This window comes from Phalacrocorax aristotelis, chromosome Z (genome assembly GCF_949628215.1).
Source record: "Phalacrocorax aristotelis chromosome Z, bGulAri2.1, whole genome shotgun sequence".
Taxonomy (NCBI): domain Eukaryota; kingdom Metazoa; phylum Chordata; class Aves; order Suliformes; family Phalacrocoracidae; genus Phalacrocorax; species Phalacrocorax aristotelis.
Window position 1 is genome coordinate 55,555,962 of NC_134311.1, and position 15,756 is coordinate 55,571,717.

General features: G+C 44.8%; 1 protein-coding gene across 6 annotated transcripts in view; it reads left to right on the forward strand.

The window, feature by feature from the left end:
* The first annotated feature begins 4,850 nt into the window (after window positions 1-4,850).
* The window catches only part of IQGAP2 (IQ motif containing GTPase activating protein 2), a 129,519-nt gene continuing 118,613 nt past the window's right edge, over window positions 4,851-15,756 (forward strand). For all 6 annotated transcript variants that reach the window (XM_075079308.1, XM_075079310.1, XM_075079312.1 and 3 more), the window contains exon 1: window positions 4,851-4,954. In XM_075079308.1, coding sequence (XP_074935409.1) covers window positions 4,909-4,954 — 46 coding nt within the window. In that variant the 5' untranslated portion in view covers window positions 4,851-4,908. The remainder of the gene's footprint in view (window positions 4,955-15,756) is intronic.

The following is a 15,756-nucleotide window of genomic DNA, read 5'->3' on the forward strand; positions in this document are numbered from 1 at the left end:
TGTAGAGGTGGCCACTTACAAGACCCACTGCAGACTGTAGAGGCAGCCACACTGGGGACCATTTGCCAATTTTGTGTTTCCTAATGATGCCTTAGGTACATCTTCACCTTTGGGCTGGATTTACAAACACAGCAGTCATGGCCTTTTCACTGCAGTTTATGCAAAATTATTAATCTGGGTTCACCTGGCATTCCCACTGAAATCCTCAGGGGGACCAGCTCTGCCTCCACAGCCGCCATAAGTCACTGTCCCTCTGGCCACCTCTGATACCCAGCAGGGCTGAGGAGGGCCTCCCACCATGCTGAGCCAGCCAGGGTCCATCCTACCAGTCAGGGAAAGATCTGCTGGCCATACAGGGAGGGTAAAGGATGGCCGGAAAAGTTTTGTTACAACATACTGTTACTGGGTCTGCCCAAGTGCCAGTGTGGCAAGTCCAGCTTGAGATTGTCACCCTTTAATTAGCTGCGTGAACGAAAGAATCAAAAAGGTCCTTGTGGTAACTGGGAGCCTGCCTGGAGCTAACCTCCTCCCATATTGTGCTGCACAGACTCAGGCTGACCCACCCAAGAAGCAGCTCCCTGCTCCCACTTACTGGGGGAATGTCTCCAGCTCAGGCTTCCTCTCCTGTGAAAATAAAAAAGGATATGGTCTTTCTCTACAATACCTAACAGGAAAAAAAAAAAACCAACAAACCACAAACCAACAAGAAACAAAACAAAACAAAAAAACCCAAACCAGCAAAACCTCTTTTAAATCACCAAATGCAATTTTCCTTTCTGTAGGACAAGCACAGCCAGCCAAGGCGTAGGGTTTACCAATAAAATAAAGGGTATTGTCACAGAAAAAGTGACATTAAAGCTGCTGTTTCCAACAAAAAGCCTAGTGTCTCTAATTACCTGCACATACTTGCGTCACTGCTGCATAAGCTACCCAAGAATTTCAAATATCAATATCCTTTGCCATATAAAATCCCTTTGTATACAACAGGGCAATCAGGAAATGCAAAGCAACAGAGACCTTTACAGTATTTGATCCAAGTGCAGGCAGTGAGATGTAGGAAGGGTACATTTTCACTCCTCCTTCCTCTCAGTTTTCTGTCAGCTTGTTTCCCTGTTAGATCTGAAGCAGTCCATGGCTGCCCCCGAAAATACAGTGTATGTAAATGCAGCGCATTCACCCAGAGCTTCCTTCCACGTTCACTCCCTATGGGGGTGCGTTGCTTCACTCATAGGCAGGTGCAGAGGTTGGAGCTGGGCTGTTAGCAAGAATGCAATGGGAAACACGTTATCCACAGCATGATGTCCTTGATAATATGGTGAGGACATTGATCTTAAGCTCCTTTAAAGGACCCAGAGTGCGAACAGGAAATGTTCACATTCAAACATTTACACTAGATAGCTGACTACACTGATTTCTTAAGTGCATGCTTCTTAGTAACTGTAAAAGTGGAGCACTTGAGTGCTTAAGAGAGAATATGGTCCTGTTGTGGTTTAAACCCAGTTGGCAACCAAACCCCACAGAGCTGCTCATTCATGCTCCCCCCCGGTGGGACAGGGGAGAGAATATGAAGAGCAAAATTATGAAAACTCATGAGTTAAGATAAGAACAGTTTAATAATGGAATAATAGTAATAATAGTAGTAGTAGTAGTAGTAGTAATAATAATAATAATAATAATAATAATAATAAAGCAAAACAACAGTAGAGACAGAGAGGAAGCACTGGAACAGGTTGCCCAGAGATGCTGTGGAGGCCCCTCCCCTAGAACCCTAGAAACATTCACGGTGAGGCTGGACGGGGCTCTGAGCAACCTGATCTAGTTGAAGATGTCCCTGTTCACTGTAGCGGGGTTGGACTAGGTGACCTTTAAAGGTCCCTCCAACCCAAACCATTCTATGATTCTATGAATAAGACTCACGAAAAACAAGTGGTGCAACAGCTCACCACCCACTGACCAATGCCCAGCCAGTCCCCGAGCAGTGATCACTGCCCCCCAGCCAACTCCCCCCAGCCTAAATATTGAGCATGACATCATATGGTATGGGATATCCCTTTGGCCAGTTTGGATAAGCTGCCTTGGCTGTGCCCCCTCCCAGCCTGTTATGCACCTGGCAGAGCATGGGAAGCAGAAAAGTCCTTGACTTAGGGTAAGCACTGCTCAGCAACAACTAAAACACCAGTGTGTTATCAACATTATTGCCACCCTAAATTCAAAACACAGCACTATACCAGCTACTGGGAAGAAAATTAACTCTGTCACAGCTGAAACCAGGACAGGTCCATAGCCTTAGCTCTGGTGTAGGCTGACTAAAAGTCTGTGGTTGATTTTACATCGTTTAGTGCAATTCCCATAAGAAGGTAGGGGAATGCAAGATGTGCTGCCTTTCTTGCAGCTGAGTGGGCACTGAGTGTAGCTGCAGTGGTGCTTCTGAAGGGGAAGAAGAAGGAAGGAGAGGAGGGAAGAGTAGAGGGTCTGCTTTCCCCCACCTGACGTGCAGCACCCAGCAGCTTTCAGTGGCAGGCTGCCACCCCTCTGCCTGGTTCCTGCCAAATGTGTCTACATCTTCATGCCGTGAACAGCTGAAGGAACTTGCCTTTCAACTCAGAAAACCAAGTATTAACAAATTTAATGCAAGAGGTCATGAGCAGACCTTCATGGGAGCTGCTTGTTACTGCTGGCCTAAGAAATAACCTTAACAAAAGAAGAAAGTTAGTTTTCAATCTGGATCAATTAGCTGAGTCCCCATGTGGTGACAAAAATGCTGGTGCCAGTCTAGCGTAAGAGGAGCCACAGGACAGAGGAGGGAGAGGACATGTTGTGGGTACAGAGGCTGAGAGAAAAGGGTGAACATTTCCTCAGCAGCACTGTCACTGTACATGCACGTGACACCACACCCCCATTTTTCCAACCACAGCAAGTAAAGGATCAGGAAAACATACCAGAAACTGCCACCATCTCTAAGAGACCCTCTGAAGCTTTGCCAGACAGTTCCTCCAGGAGAGAGACCTCCCTGCCACCATGTCATGGCCACATCTACACACCCTACGGACCAGGCTGAGTGCTTTTCAAGAGAGAACTGTTGTCATTTAAAACACGATTCAGCTCTGTCAAAACCAAACTTTTCAGGCACAAGGCCAGTCGATTTTAGTCAAAAAAAAAATCTCAAAAAAAACTTTGAAGTCACTGATTTTGACTAAAGAAAAAAAAGATATGTAGGGAGAAAGTGATCTTCAACATTTTCTTGACTTAGGCTAAGTATTACAGTATAACAGGCAGTAAAAATAGTCATTTAAAGCAAATGCAGTGTTTTCAATCAACTCAAATGCATTTTAAAACATGGAAGCCAATTTCTTCATTTTCATGTTGAACTTGGTCACCCATTTTCTTTCTTTTATAAGAGGAAAAGCAAGTAAACAGGTTATTGTTTGAAATGCAAGAAACTGTTCAAAAAGGCAAGTGCAGGCTGTGGCTCTACTAATGCCACAGTACCTTTACAGTAAGACATTGTCCCTGGACTCTAGGGATGGAGGAAAAGGGAGCAGAGAAAATCAAAATGACCTCAAGAAAAGTAACGGTGTTTCCTGTTAGGCTTATTTTTTCTCCTGTACCCTTGCAGTCCTTTCCTCCTGAATAATCCATGTTCTAATTACTATCAAAATGTCTTTCCCAACCCCTTTTCCCACACCACCAGAATGTTTTCAACCTATTAGCCATAATCAGCACAGCCAGAGACAGGGAATGAGCAAAACAAAGGCCTTGCAAACAACCTACAGACATCCTCAAACCCACAGAAAACCACAGAGGAGACTCCGTAGATCCAATGCTGTTTTATTTTGAAACAGAAATGACTGAAATCTTCCAGACAATCTGAAAACACCCATCAAGAGTCACCTGGCACCTGGCTATGCATTAAACCACAAACATGCTCAGGTGCACCGTGTCCCATGGGCTCTGCAACGCAGGTTGTGGCTGTGGACAGACACTGTTCCACTCTGTCTTCCAGCAAACTTCATGTCAGGGGTTTAGAGAGTGCTAGGAAGATGTGCTGCCCTATAATACAACTCCATTTGAGAAACCCCTGCCCCTGCCCATCTCCAGGTGCATTTCAGATGTCACCTGGGAGCCTGTGGCCACAAAACATGAACCTTTGACGTATGAATTTGTTGCTCTGGTGCCTGAAATTAAGCCCCCTCTGAGGTCCAGGGACACCCTGCAGGGAAGCCACAGAAACAGGCACATGCCCTGCTTTCTTCCAAAACAACTCGGAAAGAGGCATCAACATGGGACAGGCCTGCACAAGCACACTTCACCCTGAACGTGCCCTGCAGATTGCACTGGTAGCTTCCCAGCACAGCAAAAACGCAACGCTGCTTGTGGAGGATGATTTTTTTCGAAGGAGCAAAATGGCAGGTGTGAGCCCTGGCCTTGGTTTTTCACTTTTCGCTCCTCTTCACAACCTTGCACTGCCAAAACGGCAGAGGGGAGGCACTTTGACCTTTCCCATTGTGGGGATGGAGATTTTTTGTTAGATTTCCACCCACCCCCCCCCCTTTTCTTTTTGGGGGGGGTGTGTGTGTGTGTGTTGCCTTTTTGGCTTTAGGGTGCTTTGCTCCTTTTTACCTTTTTTTTTTTTTCATTTTTTCCCCTTCCCCCCCTCTTTCTCCCTCCCTTTCTTTTTCCTTCCTTCCTTCCTTCCTTCCTTCCCTTTTTTACTTTGTTTTTCTCCCTTTCTCTGTTTTTTGTTCCTCCCGGTCGGCGGCGCCCCGCGGCCCTGCGCGGAGCCGCCCCGGGTGGCCTCGGTCCCGCGCGGGGCGGTCGCGGCCGCGGGCGGCAACAAATCAGCGGGGCCCGGGCCGCGCATAAGAAGGGCGGGCGGCAGCCGGCGCCGTCCCTCCCGGCGGCGGCAGGATGCACCATGAGGAGCTGGCGCCCCTGCAGCGGCCCTGCTACGGCTGTGAGTGGGGTCGGGGGGAGCGGGGGGCTGTTCGTTCCCTTTTGGGGTTTGTTTTTGTTTTTTTTTTTTTCAAGTTCCCCTCCCTTGCCGGCTTTTCTTGGTTTAATATTAAGAGAGGGACTTGACGGAAAATAAAACCCGCCCAGCAGACTCTGTTGCAGCGCGCCGGCTTGTTTTAGGTTAACTCGCAGGGAGCTCTGGCTGGGTCTCGAACAGGTTTTTGTGGGGCTGGGTTTTGTTCTGAAACTTGCTGAACTGGACTGTAGCTGTAATTCCGTATTGCAACTTGGAGTTTTTAGGCTAGAGCTAGGGCTTTGGAGTTTATAACTCGGTGTTACAGGTATCGCTGTGGGTTGTAACTCTACAACTTGAGATTGTGACTATAGTTTCGGACTGTAACTTTGTAACCTTCGGATTATAAAATTATAAAAACCGAATTTAAAATATATAAAATTGTAAACTTTTGCTTTCTAATTTTATAACTTTGCTTAAAACTTTGTCACTTTAAATAATAAAGCTGTGTAGGTACCAGGCATCTCTTTTCAGAGGAGGCGTGTTTGCTCCCCAAACTGTATTTAAGAAAAGCCCTGAAGCACCTTCCCTCCTCCTGCTTCAGGGCTCTCTCAGCATTGCGGTGCCTTGCTAGGATCCTGCACCGGGCTGTGTTTTCTCCCAGTTTGTGTGGGCAGAGGAGTGCAAGCCCTTGGCTAGATCTCTGACACTTCAGACCTCGCAAAATATGAACATGCAAATTATTTGCAAAGCTCACAACAACCCTGGTATCCTGTGGTCTGATGAGCAGCTTCCCAGGTCTTAGCATAGCAGCTTTGTTTTAAACCGGTTCTGAAACCTCTTCTATTGAAACAAGCACAAAACTCCTTGACAATGTTAGGGGTCACCTCACTTCCACCCCGAGAGGACAGAAAAGGTGGTGCTTGGCAAAGAGACCTGCAGCTTGGAGGATGCTGTGACCTCCTGAGCATTTTCCTCTATTGATGCCTACCAGTTGGGGCTGTCTGTGGACCCCGTCTGTAGGTTTTGTTTTTTATTTGTACTACCTAGTAGGTAGATGAGAGGCTTTTGGAGGTGTATTCACAGTTGCCAGTACTGATAACTTTTTTTCTGGAGTGATTACTGGAGATGTAGGCTGGGTGCCCATGCTAGTATGTTAACAAAGGTGAATATTTTGCTTGTGAAGCCAATCTCCCAGTCACTTCGGCTTGCTGTGCCTTTGCCTGCATGGTAGTGCAGTGTCTGGGCAATGCGCTGCATGGTACACCAGCCCCAGGTTGGTGCTTTGTCCACTTGCCTAACATGCAGAAACTCCTCAAATGTACCTAGTGTGTCCGTCAGCCCCGCAGCAACAGGGGCCTCCCTGCGCAGATCAGATCTGGCTGGTATCAGAATATATGAGTCTGGACATGTGGCACTTGCTAGTCTGCTGTAAAGTCCAATATGATCAAAGATGAGGCTTTGACTTAAAGCAAAGGGCCTATCCTTTGTGCCTTGGCTCCTGCCTGGGCACTGAGGATGATTTACCTTATTCCCAGAGCTACTCAGAGTATTTTAAGAGTTTCAGGCCTTATTTATTTTGGGAAAAAATGACCACGTTAAGGATGCTGAATAGAGTTTTGAAGTTAAGAGCTGTCTTTCGTACTTACACTGTGCTATGACCAGGGAGAAGTTGGTGTTTTGAGTTGTAGCCACTCTCCTGCTGTTTGATCTCCTGTCCCAGGGACAGGAGTGGATGATAGCATCCTTCTTGGCTTTTCTGATGGCACCTCCTTTCTGACTGATGCTGCCTGTTTGCTCAGGCTCCAGTGGCTATTCTGTCCTTCCCTGAGTGAGAGGCTGTGGTTGCTATACTGCACTACATCCTTCTTTTTTGGGATGGATGTTTTTGCTGCAGGAACCTTTGAGATAGCATTCCTTTCAAGAGACTGGGCAAAGGCTCCTCAGGTATGCCAGGCTGATGCCTATATTTTTTAAAAAAATACACCAAAGGACTCTGTAGAGAACTCCATACACTGAAGAACAAACCATAGCCTTGTCTGTAGAGATATCGCAAGTATGGGTGCATGTTTGGTTTTTTAGCCTGTTCCTAGAAAACCAAATACACTTTATCTACACTGTATTTGTCTGCCACTTTGGGAGCAGGAGGGAAGGTGCATCTTAAAAAGCCAAAAAAAAGAAAAGGCTTCCTAACTAGGAAACTTATACCAGCTTTATCTGAGCGATTATGAAGCCCATCATACATTGTATTTTCTCTGTAAAACTAACACTGCACTTTGGATCATTGGCAAACAGTCCCTTACGTTGGTCCCACATCTGTGCTGGATTTCCTATAAGAGTTAATGAGTTGTCCAAGTCAGGCTATTAAATTGCTAAGATTCCTTGCTTTAGTGACCTAGTACTGTTTTAAACATTTAACTTAACTTGGACTTTTGACTTTGGCTTCAGGCTGCTGGCAGAGTTTGTGTGTTGCTCTGAAGAAGGTTAGCATTTTACTATGATAATTCTCTGCTAGGAAATATATGAACCAGTACATGGTGATCAGGAGCATTTCCTTTTGATAACTAGAGGGGAAGACATATGCAAATCTTGACTACATTTTGTAGCGTGATGGATACTACTGGGGAAAAAAAGCGTCTCTGGGCATAAGATCTTGTAGCACAAAGTGAGTAACTGGGAAGACATATCCCTAACTTAAAAACTCTTTGCATTCCAAGTTTTGCTGATGTATTAACTCAGAGATATGCATCTAGGAAAAAAAATATTAGGCCTGATAATTTTCATCTCAGAAGTCAGGAAATAACTGAATGAAACCAAAGAAGAAGATGCCTTTCTGGGTAGGTGCTAATTCAAGATGAGCACGATTCGTGGGAGAAACAGGATCTCAGAGCAAAGTCTTTGAGCCTTTTCTTTGCCTGTTGGGGCAAAGCTTTGTGGCTTCCTGGATTGCTTATTGAAGGGTGCCTCCAATTCTGCATGCTATCAATAGTTTAAGATGCAGAAGCAATTTCTGTTGGTGGTCTACTGAGTCTTTCAGATATTAGTGTCCATCACCAACTCAAATGAGTTCATACATGTACAAGGAAGCAACTTACACAGCAGAAACCAAGTTAGCAGGCATACTGCAACTGAATTTACATAGCTAGTTTCCAGTCTGGCTATAGCTTTTGCCTGCTTTATTTCTCAATCACAGCACAGTCAGATGTAGAGGTTCACAGAATTGCAGAGAATTGGGACTTGTAATACAACTCAAGGCATGAGCCATTTTTATGACAGAAATGCTTGGTGCTGTTGAGGATTATGAAGAGAAAAACTATAAATCTTGGACATGCCTCACAGATTAAATATGAAGTTTTGAACATACGAAGATGGCAAATCAGGCAGTGGTGGATCTCAGAATGCCTTTTTCCTAATGCTCTCAGGTCCATAATAGCTAGGTCTCCCTGAAACCTGTGTGCAGAAATGAACACTTAAGTTTTGTAAGAAATGTCTGTGGCTTCACCACACTTCCAGGAATGTAATAAAGCTAGAGTGAGTGAGGCCATGAGTGCCTGGATTTGTGAAGGATTTCAGGCATTTCCATGCTCAGAGTAGCTGAATTAACATACACACCAGGTCCCTGTATACAGACTGGGAGAGAAACTAGATGCTTCAGCATCATCAGACACATCCCTTGGAGACAAGCAGCTAAAGAAGTCTTCCTCTTTCCTGCCAAAGCTGGAAAGCCAGCTCCACTGGGCATGGATGGGTAAACATGGGGGAAGGTTGACTTTGGTATCCAGCAATGACAGCATTGCTTGTGGTTCTTGTCCTGGCTCACAGGACTGCTTCTGTTTGGCACTAAGAGTTAAGAGACGAGATGAGATAAATAAGCAGTGTGAAACTTTGTGAGGGAGAGCTGCCCTGCCAGGGCAAACCTGAAGTGAAACACAGCCTACGCCTCTCTATGAAACTGCACCTAGCTTCTTACTTTGGCAGGATGTGAAAACTTGCAAACTGGTGGCTCTTTTGAAAAGCATTTAACTTCAGAAACTATAAATTTGTCTGCATGACTATTAAAAGCAGAGAGACAAATGGCTATTTTTCAGTGAAGAGGGGGGAAAAATCCTTTACCAAAAGTTCCATAGGATTTTTCTAAGTGAAAACAGATGGGGTTTTTAATGCTAAGAAAAAAAAGCTTAACTGTATCCTATGCATATATATTCTTTTGGGTGTATGCTTTTTTGTAGTACTTGTGGTTTATGAGAACACTTTTCTTCTTTTTTTTTTTTATTGATGGGTGTAATTTGGCAACCAAATACACTGTTTATCTCTTCTACCCTTTTGTAGGTTGCTAATAATTAAACTGCTGAATGAGAACTTGAAAAGTTTAACTGCTTTGTTTAACCAAGTGCATATAATTCATTTGGTAGGAGTGGTTCTCTGTGTGCTTTTTGTACAAAGCAGGCTCATCTCCCCTGAAGTCTCTTGGTGAAGAAAGGACCGAGCTATGTTACAGCATGCTTCAAGCTACTTGAATGTTGTTGAAACAGGAAATATTAATATTGTGCTGGAAACGGGTTTTATAGCACATGTGAGTGTGCTAGATCAAGACCAATACTCGAGGCAGGGAATAGGAAGTATGCAGATTTGCAGCTTGCCTCTTCTGCTAAGTGATGTTTCAGTTATGTAGTTTTTCTAGCTCAAGATTTGCTTGATACTGTTGCTGATTAAAGCTGAATATGATTTACTAGGAACATGCTTACATGTAAGGTGGAAAAAAAATGGCTGGCAGTGATAGGCAGAACTGGTGGGTCATATTTCAGTGGGTTGATAAGCGAGTGTACACTCCTGTGCTCCGCTCCTTGCAGGAAATTATTAACCTGCTGTGTTTGCTTCCCTTGTTCAGGCTCTTTTCGGTTTTTTTTGGAACAGGTACCCTTGAACTGCTGCATGTTGTGGAATGAAAGTGCAGGTGCTGGATGGGGAAGAAGCAACGGCCACCCCATCCTGGGGAACACAATCAGGGAGGACAGAGGCTGGATGCCCACATCCTTGGGAGGGGAGGCATGCAGGGAGGAGTGCCTGATGTGGGCACCTCATTTACAGATCCTTGATGATATGGGCTTGGACACAAGCTGGGTCTTGCACAGCTCATTCATAGGTCAGCACTTCCCGCATGTTGGTGCTTGCATTCACCTTCAGAAAACAACGTCACATTCAGACTGGTGCCAGCTGGACTTTGAAGAGGGTTGTGTGCAGGACACTACTGCCTTATCTTCACAGCTGGGGGAGAAGTGGTCTGCTGAGCACCTGGCACAGGGGCAGGTTTGTGCTGGTGACCAAGACCTTGCCCCTGGCACTGCTTTAGTTATATTTTGCCAGCTGCTATGGCACTTGCCAAAGGTAGCCTGGTCCATGGTGGTGAGGGGCTGGTGGGGCAGGCAGTGCCTGCAGAGCGCTGTGTGGTGGCCAAGGGTCTTGGTAGGGTGTTGGGTTGGGCCATGTGGCAGGAGGGGGAGGGGATGAGGCCATGGTTCTCACATGGAGGTCTCTGGAGCAGAGGAAAAGAATGCTTTGGTTTGGAGACCAACTTCCCTGCTGCGTATCAAGGGAGATACTGAATCAGGTGGTGTTCACACAAACTCTGCACAGCTCCTAAATACCTTTTGAAATGAGTAAGCAAATAAACAGCCATTAAGAACCTGTGCTGGTGGCCAATTTCAGTGTTAAATTACTGTTTTGTTCCAATGAGTATGCACGAGCAAGAAACACTTACCTGGAGGAAATATGTCAGTTCTTTGTTATCGCTTATTGCCCAAGTTAAGAGGCCAGACAGGTATAAATTCTTCAGGAGTCAGATTCAAAGAGCACCTTACAGCACTGGCTCACAACTCCTGGCAAACCACTGCCAGCCCCTAAGGACCTTCTACCTCAAGGACCTGCCAGACGGGCTGCAAAGCTGGCAGAAACTACTGCCCTCATCCCAGGTGCTTCTCTTGGCTTGGGTGTATCAGGCTAAGCAGTCCGTGGCTTCAGCTGAAGTCGATGACAAAGGATGTGGTCTCCGCCAGTCATCCCCTGTGGACTCTGACCTGCTTCTTTCAAAGTACAGTAAAAGCTCTCATGGCATCTAGCAAGGTATTTGAACTGATTCTTACTAGGCTTCAAAGTCTACTGGGAAATATGTAGTCATGCATGCCATCCATCCTCTACCAGCTGTTACTCCTGAAAATTAAGGGTATCCTCCTGCATTCGTGCTTGATTTGTAAAGCTGCTCAGCACACTGCTTATATTTGCAGGATTGTAGCCTCACAGCTTCTAGGAGCACGGCACATATTAATCCAGGGGCAGTCAGAATGGGAAGTGCCCAAACTCTGTACAGAATTGTGCTTCATTAAGGCTGCCACTCTTTCACAGGGTTGTAATGTCAAACTATAGGCCAGTAAGTGTTTTATTTGTTTTTAAGGGGGTGTTTCAAAGGTGTTTTGGAGAATCATAGATAAGTACAGGGTATATCTGTGTCTAATAGTCTAGTTGAAGTGATTAGAAACAAAGTAAAAAGCTTGACAACTAAACAGGGATACAAGTTTACTTTGCTAAAAATATTATCCTGTATATAGGGCAAAAGCTTTTTTCATGATAGAAGCTGCTGTTTTTAACTGGTGTTAATCACATTGGGATCCCAGCTCCCCCCTTGCTGCAGCTTGTTGCAGCTGGTGATGTTTCAGCAACCTGAACTTGCTGAGGTGCCTTCAGCTTCTCTGTCAGGCTGCTGTGGTCTTCATCTCTTTCCAATGCTCATATGATGGTACAGGGACCTAATCTGCCAGGAGGCTAATCTCTCCTTGCAGAGCTGATTTGCATTGCTGGATTTGCAGTCACTTCAGGCCTCTGCAGGGGCTGGCTGCAGATCTCACAGCTGTGCCTGCCGGCCTGAGGTGGGAGGGATTTACTGGCCAGGTGGGATTGTGGCAGCCAAAATTTAAATGTGCTTAAATTGCTCTGGAACCGCACCCTGAAGCTGTGGTTTTGCATGTGCTTTCAGTCAGCTCTGCTGGTGGAATAAGCAACCTCGACTCCTTCCATGGGATTATTTTTGGCTGGATTAAGTCCCCGGTCTGGCTTGCAGCATGAACCGCAGGCAGGTCTGCCAACATGATGTAGTAGCTGGAGCATGGATGAGCACAAGCAGTTGGGGGAATGGCAGGTCGAGTTGATTTAAATTGCATTACTGCTGCACATATAGATCTGGAAAGTGCATGTGCAGTGGGGCAGCAAAATGTGCAGGCAGCACATGAATGTGGACTGGGGCACATGGAAAGGAGCAGCGTGTGTCATGGTGTCCCCCTGGGTGCTTCTGCTGCAGTGCCACCACCGTGCCAGTACCCTGCTCTCTGCCAGGGCTGGGGCTGTTCTCAGCTCTCCTGCCACCCCGGGAGTTTTGAGTTACAGAAATATTTCTGAGGGAATTTTGTCTCTAGTGCTTTAGTTTCATAAAGCCCTAAGTGTCAGTAAAGGCGTGTTTGCCACGCAATGCCGCAGTGGTAAGAAAATTGTAAGAAACTGTCTAAATACTAGATTCTGTGAACAAGAAAGGAAAATGAATGGTTTTTGTACATGAAGTAAGACTTAAGATGCTTTTCTAACCCTTTTCTGCTGATAAAATTATTCTTGACTTGCAGGGCCTCAAAACTGCAGGGATGGGATGTGACTAGTGGTATGTGCTGCCTATTTTGGGTGTTTTTAGTTTTTCAAGGCCAGCCGATTCACCCAATCAATAGCTGGCTGGCCTTTCTTCAGTGGTAAACAACTCTTAAATTCCATATGTTCTCAATACAGTATAGCAGAATAAATAATGCATTGAAATATCGACACTGATATGCAGTGGTGTAACTGAAAAGAAACATGAAGGAGTCCTGGGGAGAGCAGGGATTATGTTTAGATGAATCTGGGACAGAACTTTTACCAAGGAAAAATGGTCATCTGTTTTGGCAAAACCAGTTGTATGGCAGCTGACCACTGAAGGTGGGTAGAGAGCTTACCTGCAAGGATTGGACATTACTGCCTGCTGCTTTGAGTTTACATGACCTCTGACTATGGTAATGATGTTTAACAAATAGGTTAGAATGCTCCGGAAAACATGCACATTTTAACACACACAGAGCAAGCTCCTTGCTTCTGCTCCAACTTCTGTCTTCATACAGATCACGAGAAGTAAGACCACATGGTTTTGCTCAAGATTTCACTGATGTGTGAGTTATTTTAGAACAAAATGAATCAAACTTCTTAGTATTGTGGGTAGTAACAGGCAAAACAAGGGCTGGTGTTTCCTATAACACTGAACCATGGCAATAAGCAATAACACTGAGCAGTTTCCCCTTTTCTTTGCCACATTTAAACAAAATTAAGTAGCTCCATGAATGTTTACAGGGGCTTCTGATGAAAATAGAGGTGGATTTCTGTTACATTCATCTTCATCCTTTTTCCTAAAATTACAGTGGGAGGGTGCTAACTGGCAGGCTGCTTCTATCCAGGCTGTAAATGCTGCCCATTGACAGGCCTATCTGGACTCCCCAAAAGGATGAAGAAATAAGCAGTCAAGACTTTTCGGCTTCTATAGCAGTAGCAGAATTGGTCAGCACTAGCTTCTTGGGCACATTTGAGAGGCACATTTACATCTAGTTGACTTATTTTTATTCAATTTCCTCAAGTTATAAAGTATAGACTTTCTTGGAAGTTGATAATTTGCATGAAAACTATTACCAATTAAGTAGAAGTATTTCATTTGTGCTCACTGAGTCTTTGGTGTGCAGGCCAGGAGAAGCAGAAATACTGATGATGAACAAGGCTTGTTGTGATACTGGATCTCTACAGAAATAGTTCCCATATAGAACAAGAATGACACTCACCTGGGCAAGATACTGGCAATGGAAGAGCTATTTTTTCAGTCTGCTCTGCTCCCTGTAGCAGCTGTAAATGCCTTATTATAAGGAGGATGACCATAGGGCTTGAGCTGGGAACCAGGGCAAAGCTTAAAGGAAGACCCATTACAAGCCCTAGTAAGAGCCTTGATTTTTGAAGTAGTGCTTCAACAAAGGAAACAGATGGCAGCTATGTAAAAGACGATAAAAGTCAGCGCTCAGCCCTTGAGGATGTGAATTTCCTTGTTGGGTAGAGAAGTCAATACTTGCAAACACATACCTTAATTTGATGTTAAGTTTATGTGCATCGCTTGTACTACGGTTGCCATAACAGTGATTGAAAGCTAGTTATGCTTCCTTTATTTCAGTGGTCTTGGTATTGCTATTTCAAGCAGAATGCTTGTTTTGTGGTGTGTACACAATGCGTCTGATATGCTCTTGATGTTTTATTCATGACTGATATTTAATGTTTTCACTGTGGTGCTTCCATTAGGGGAAATGGATTCAAGGTAGTGAGGAGGATGTCCTGTGGTCAGTACTTGCTGCCTTAATCCAATCTCCACTTTTTGGAGTGGGCTATGGAGTAGATGCAAGCAAGTAACCTGAAAAATTAAGTTCTTCAAGATGAGATTGACAAAGTTTTGTGTCACTTAGGAGGAAATACAAATTTAGTAGAACTAATAGCTAGACATAGAAATTTGTGAGTGCATGATTTGGGTGAAAAATAATCTTGTGAGTGCAGCTGTCATAACTTACTTGGGAAATGGAAGTACTTGGTTTATTGATGAGTTAGGAGGAACATCTGGCTGACTATCTGGCTCACTGCAGTGATATGTACGATGGTAGATGTGTCATTGTCACTCAGAGCAGTTTTGACTTTCAATATTTAGGTACTGGATGTACCGAGTGAAAGGGTGGGGTTTTGTTTGCTCTTTTCAAACCTTGCTAAGGTCTGTGATTAGAAACTTAAATCTTTTTTGTGCTTTTGTTCTCTCCTATGGTTCTAACTCCTGATGATGAAGGAAGAAAATAATTCTTATTACTGGGTATGTATGTAAATAAGAACTAGGGGCCAGAGTTGTCCAGAAGCAATGTGGTTAATTGCCCCAGAATCAATGTCTGCCTGTCTGTGTGATGTGTTCCTGAAGTGACCTAGCAGGGAGCACTGGGAGAAGGTTACCCTGAAGCCACTGGTGCCAGCTCCAATAACTCTTTAAGCACTTGCTTACCTACTGTGGAGTGGAGGCAGCCAAGCAGGCTTCAGGTGATAACTGAGGTCATTGCTGACATGGGACCACCTCTGAGCTGGTCACCTGCATGGAAACACTGAGTATGTCTTCTTTCTGCAAGAACATATCATCTCACCCATGAAGCAAGTGCATCTCCATCCCCTGTGCTTTTCTGCACCTGTATGGACCAGCACAGTCAGCAAGGCCGAGGGGTTGTAGGGTGAGATCCTAGCTTGTGAGGCTGGTGCTGCACCTCCTTTTTTTTTGTTGTTGTTGTTCCCACTTGTGCTGGGCCATCTCAGCTGCAGAAATAGTTGCTGAGTGCACAGCAATTTTGGGGTTGTTTCACAAGAAGCTCACTTGCCTTCAGAGGGGAGCTGGGAATGTCGGGGGGGTGCAGGAACTGCCATGGCTCTGTTCAGTCTCTGCCTCTGGGTGCCCAGGGCAGAGCACCTAAACTTAAAATAACTATATGTTGGTATTCTGCATCATATAGCATTTCTTTATCTTCTTGTGAATTTTAAGCTATTCTTTGTATTAAAATTGTTCAATTTTATTCTATGAGTCTGTAGGTGCAAACTAAATTTTCAGGTGTATTATCACTAGTGCTTGAGGTTTTTTCTCTCCACTAAGATTAAAAAAAGGTCATTGTTCAAAA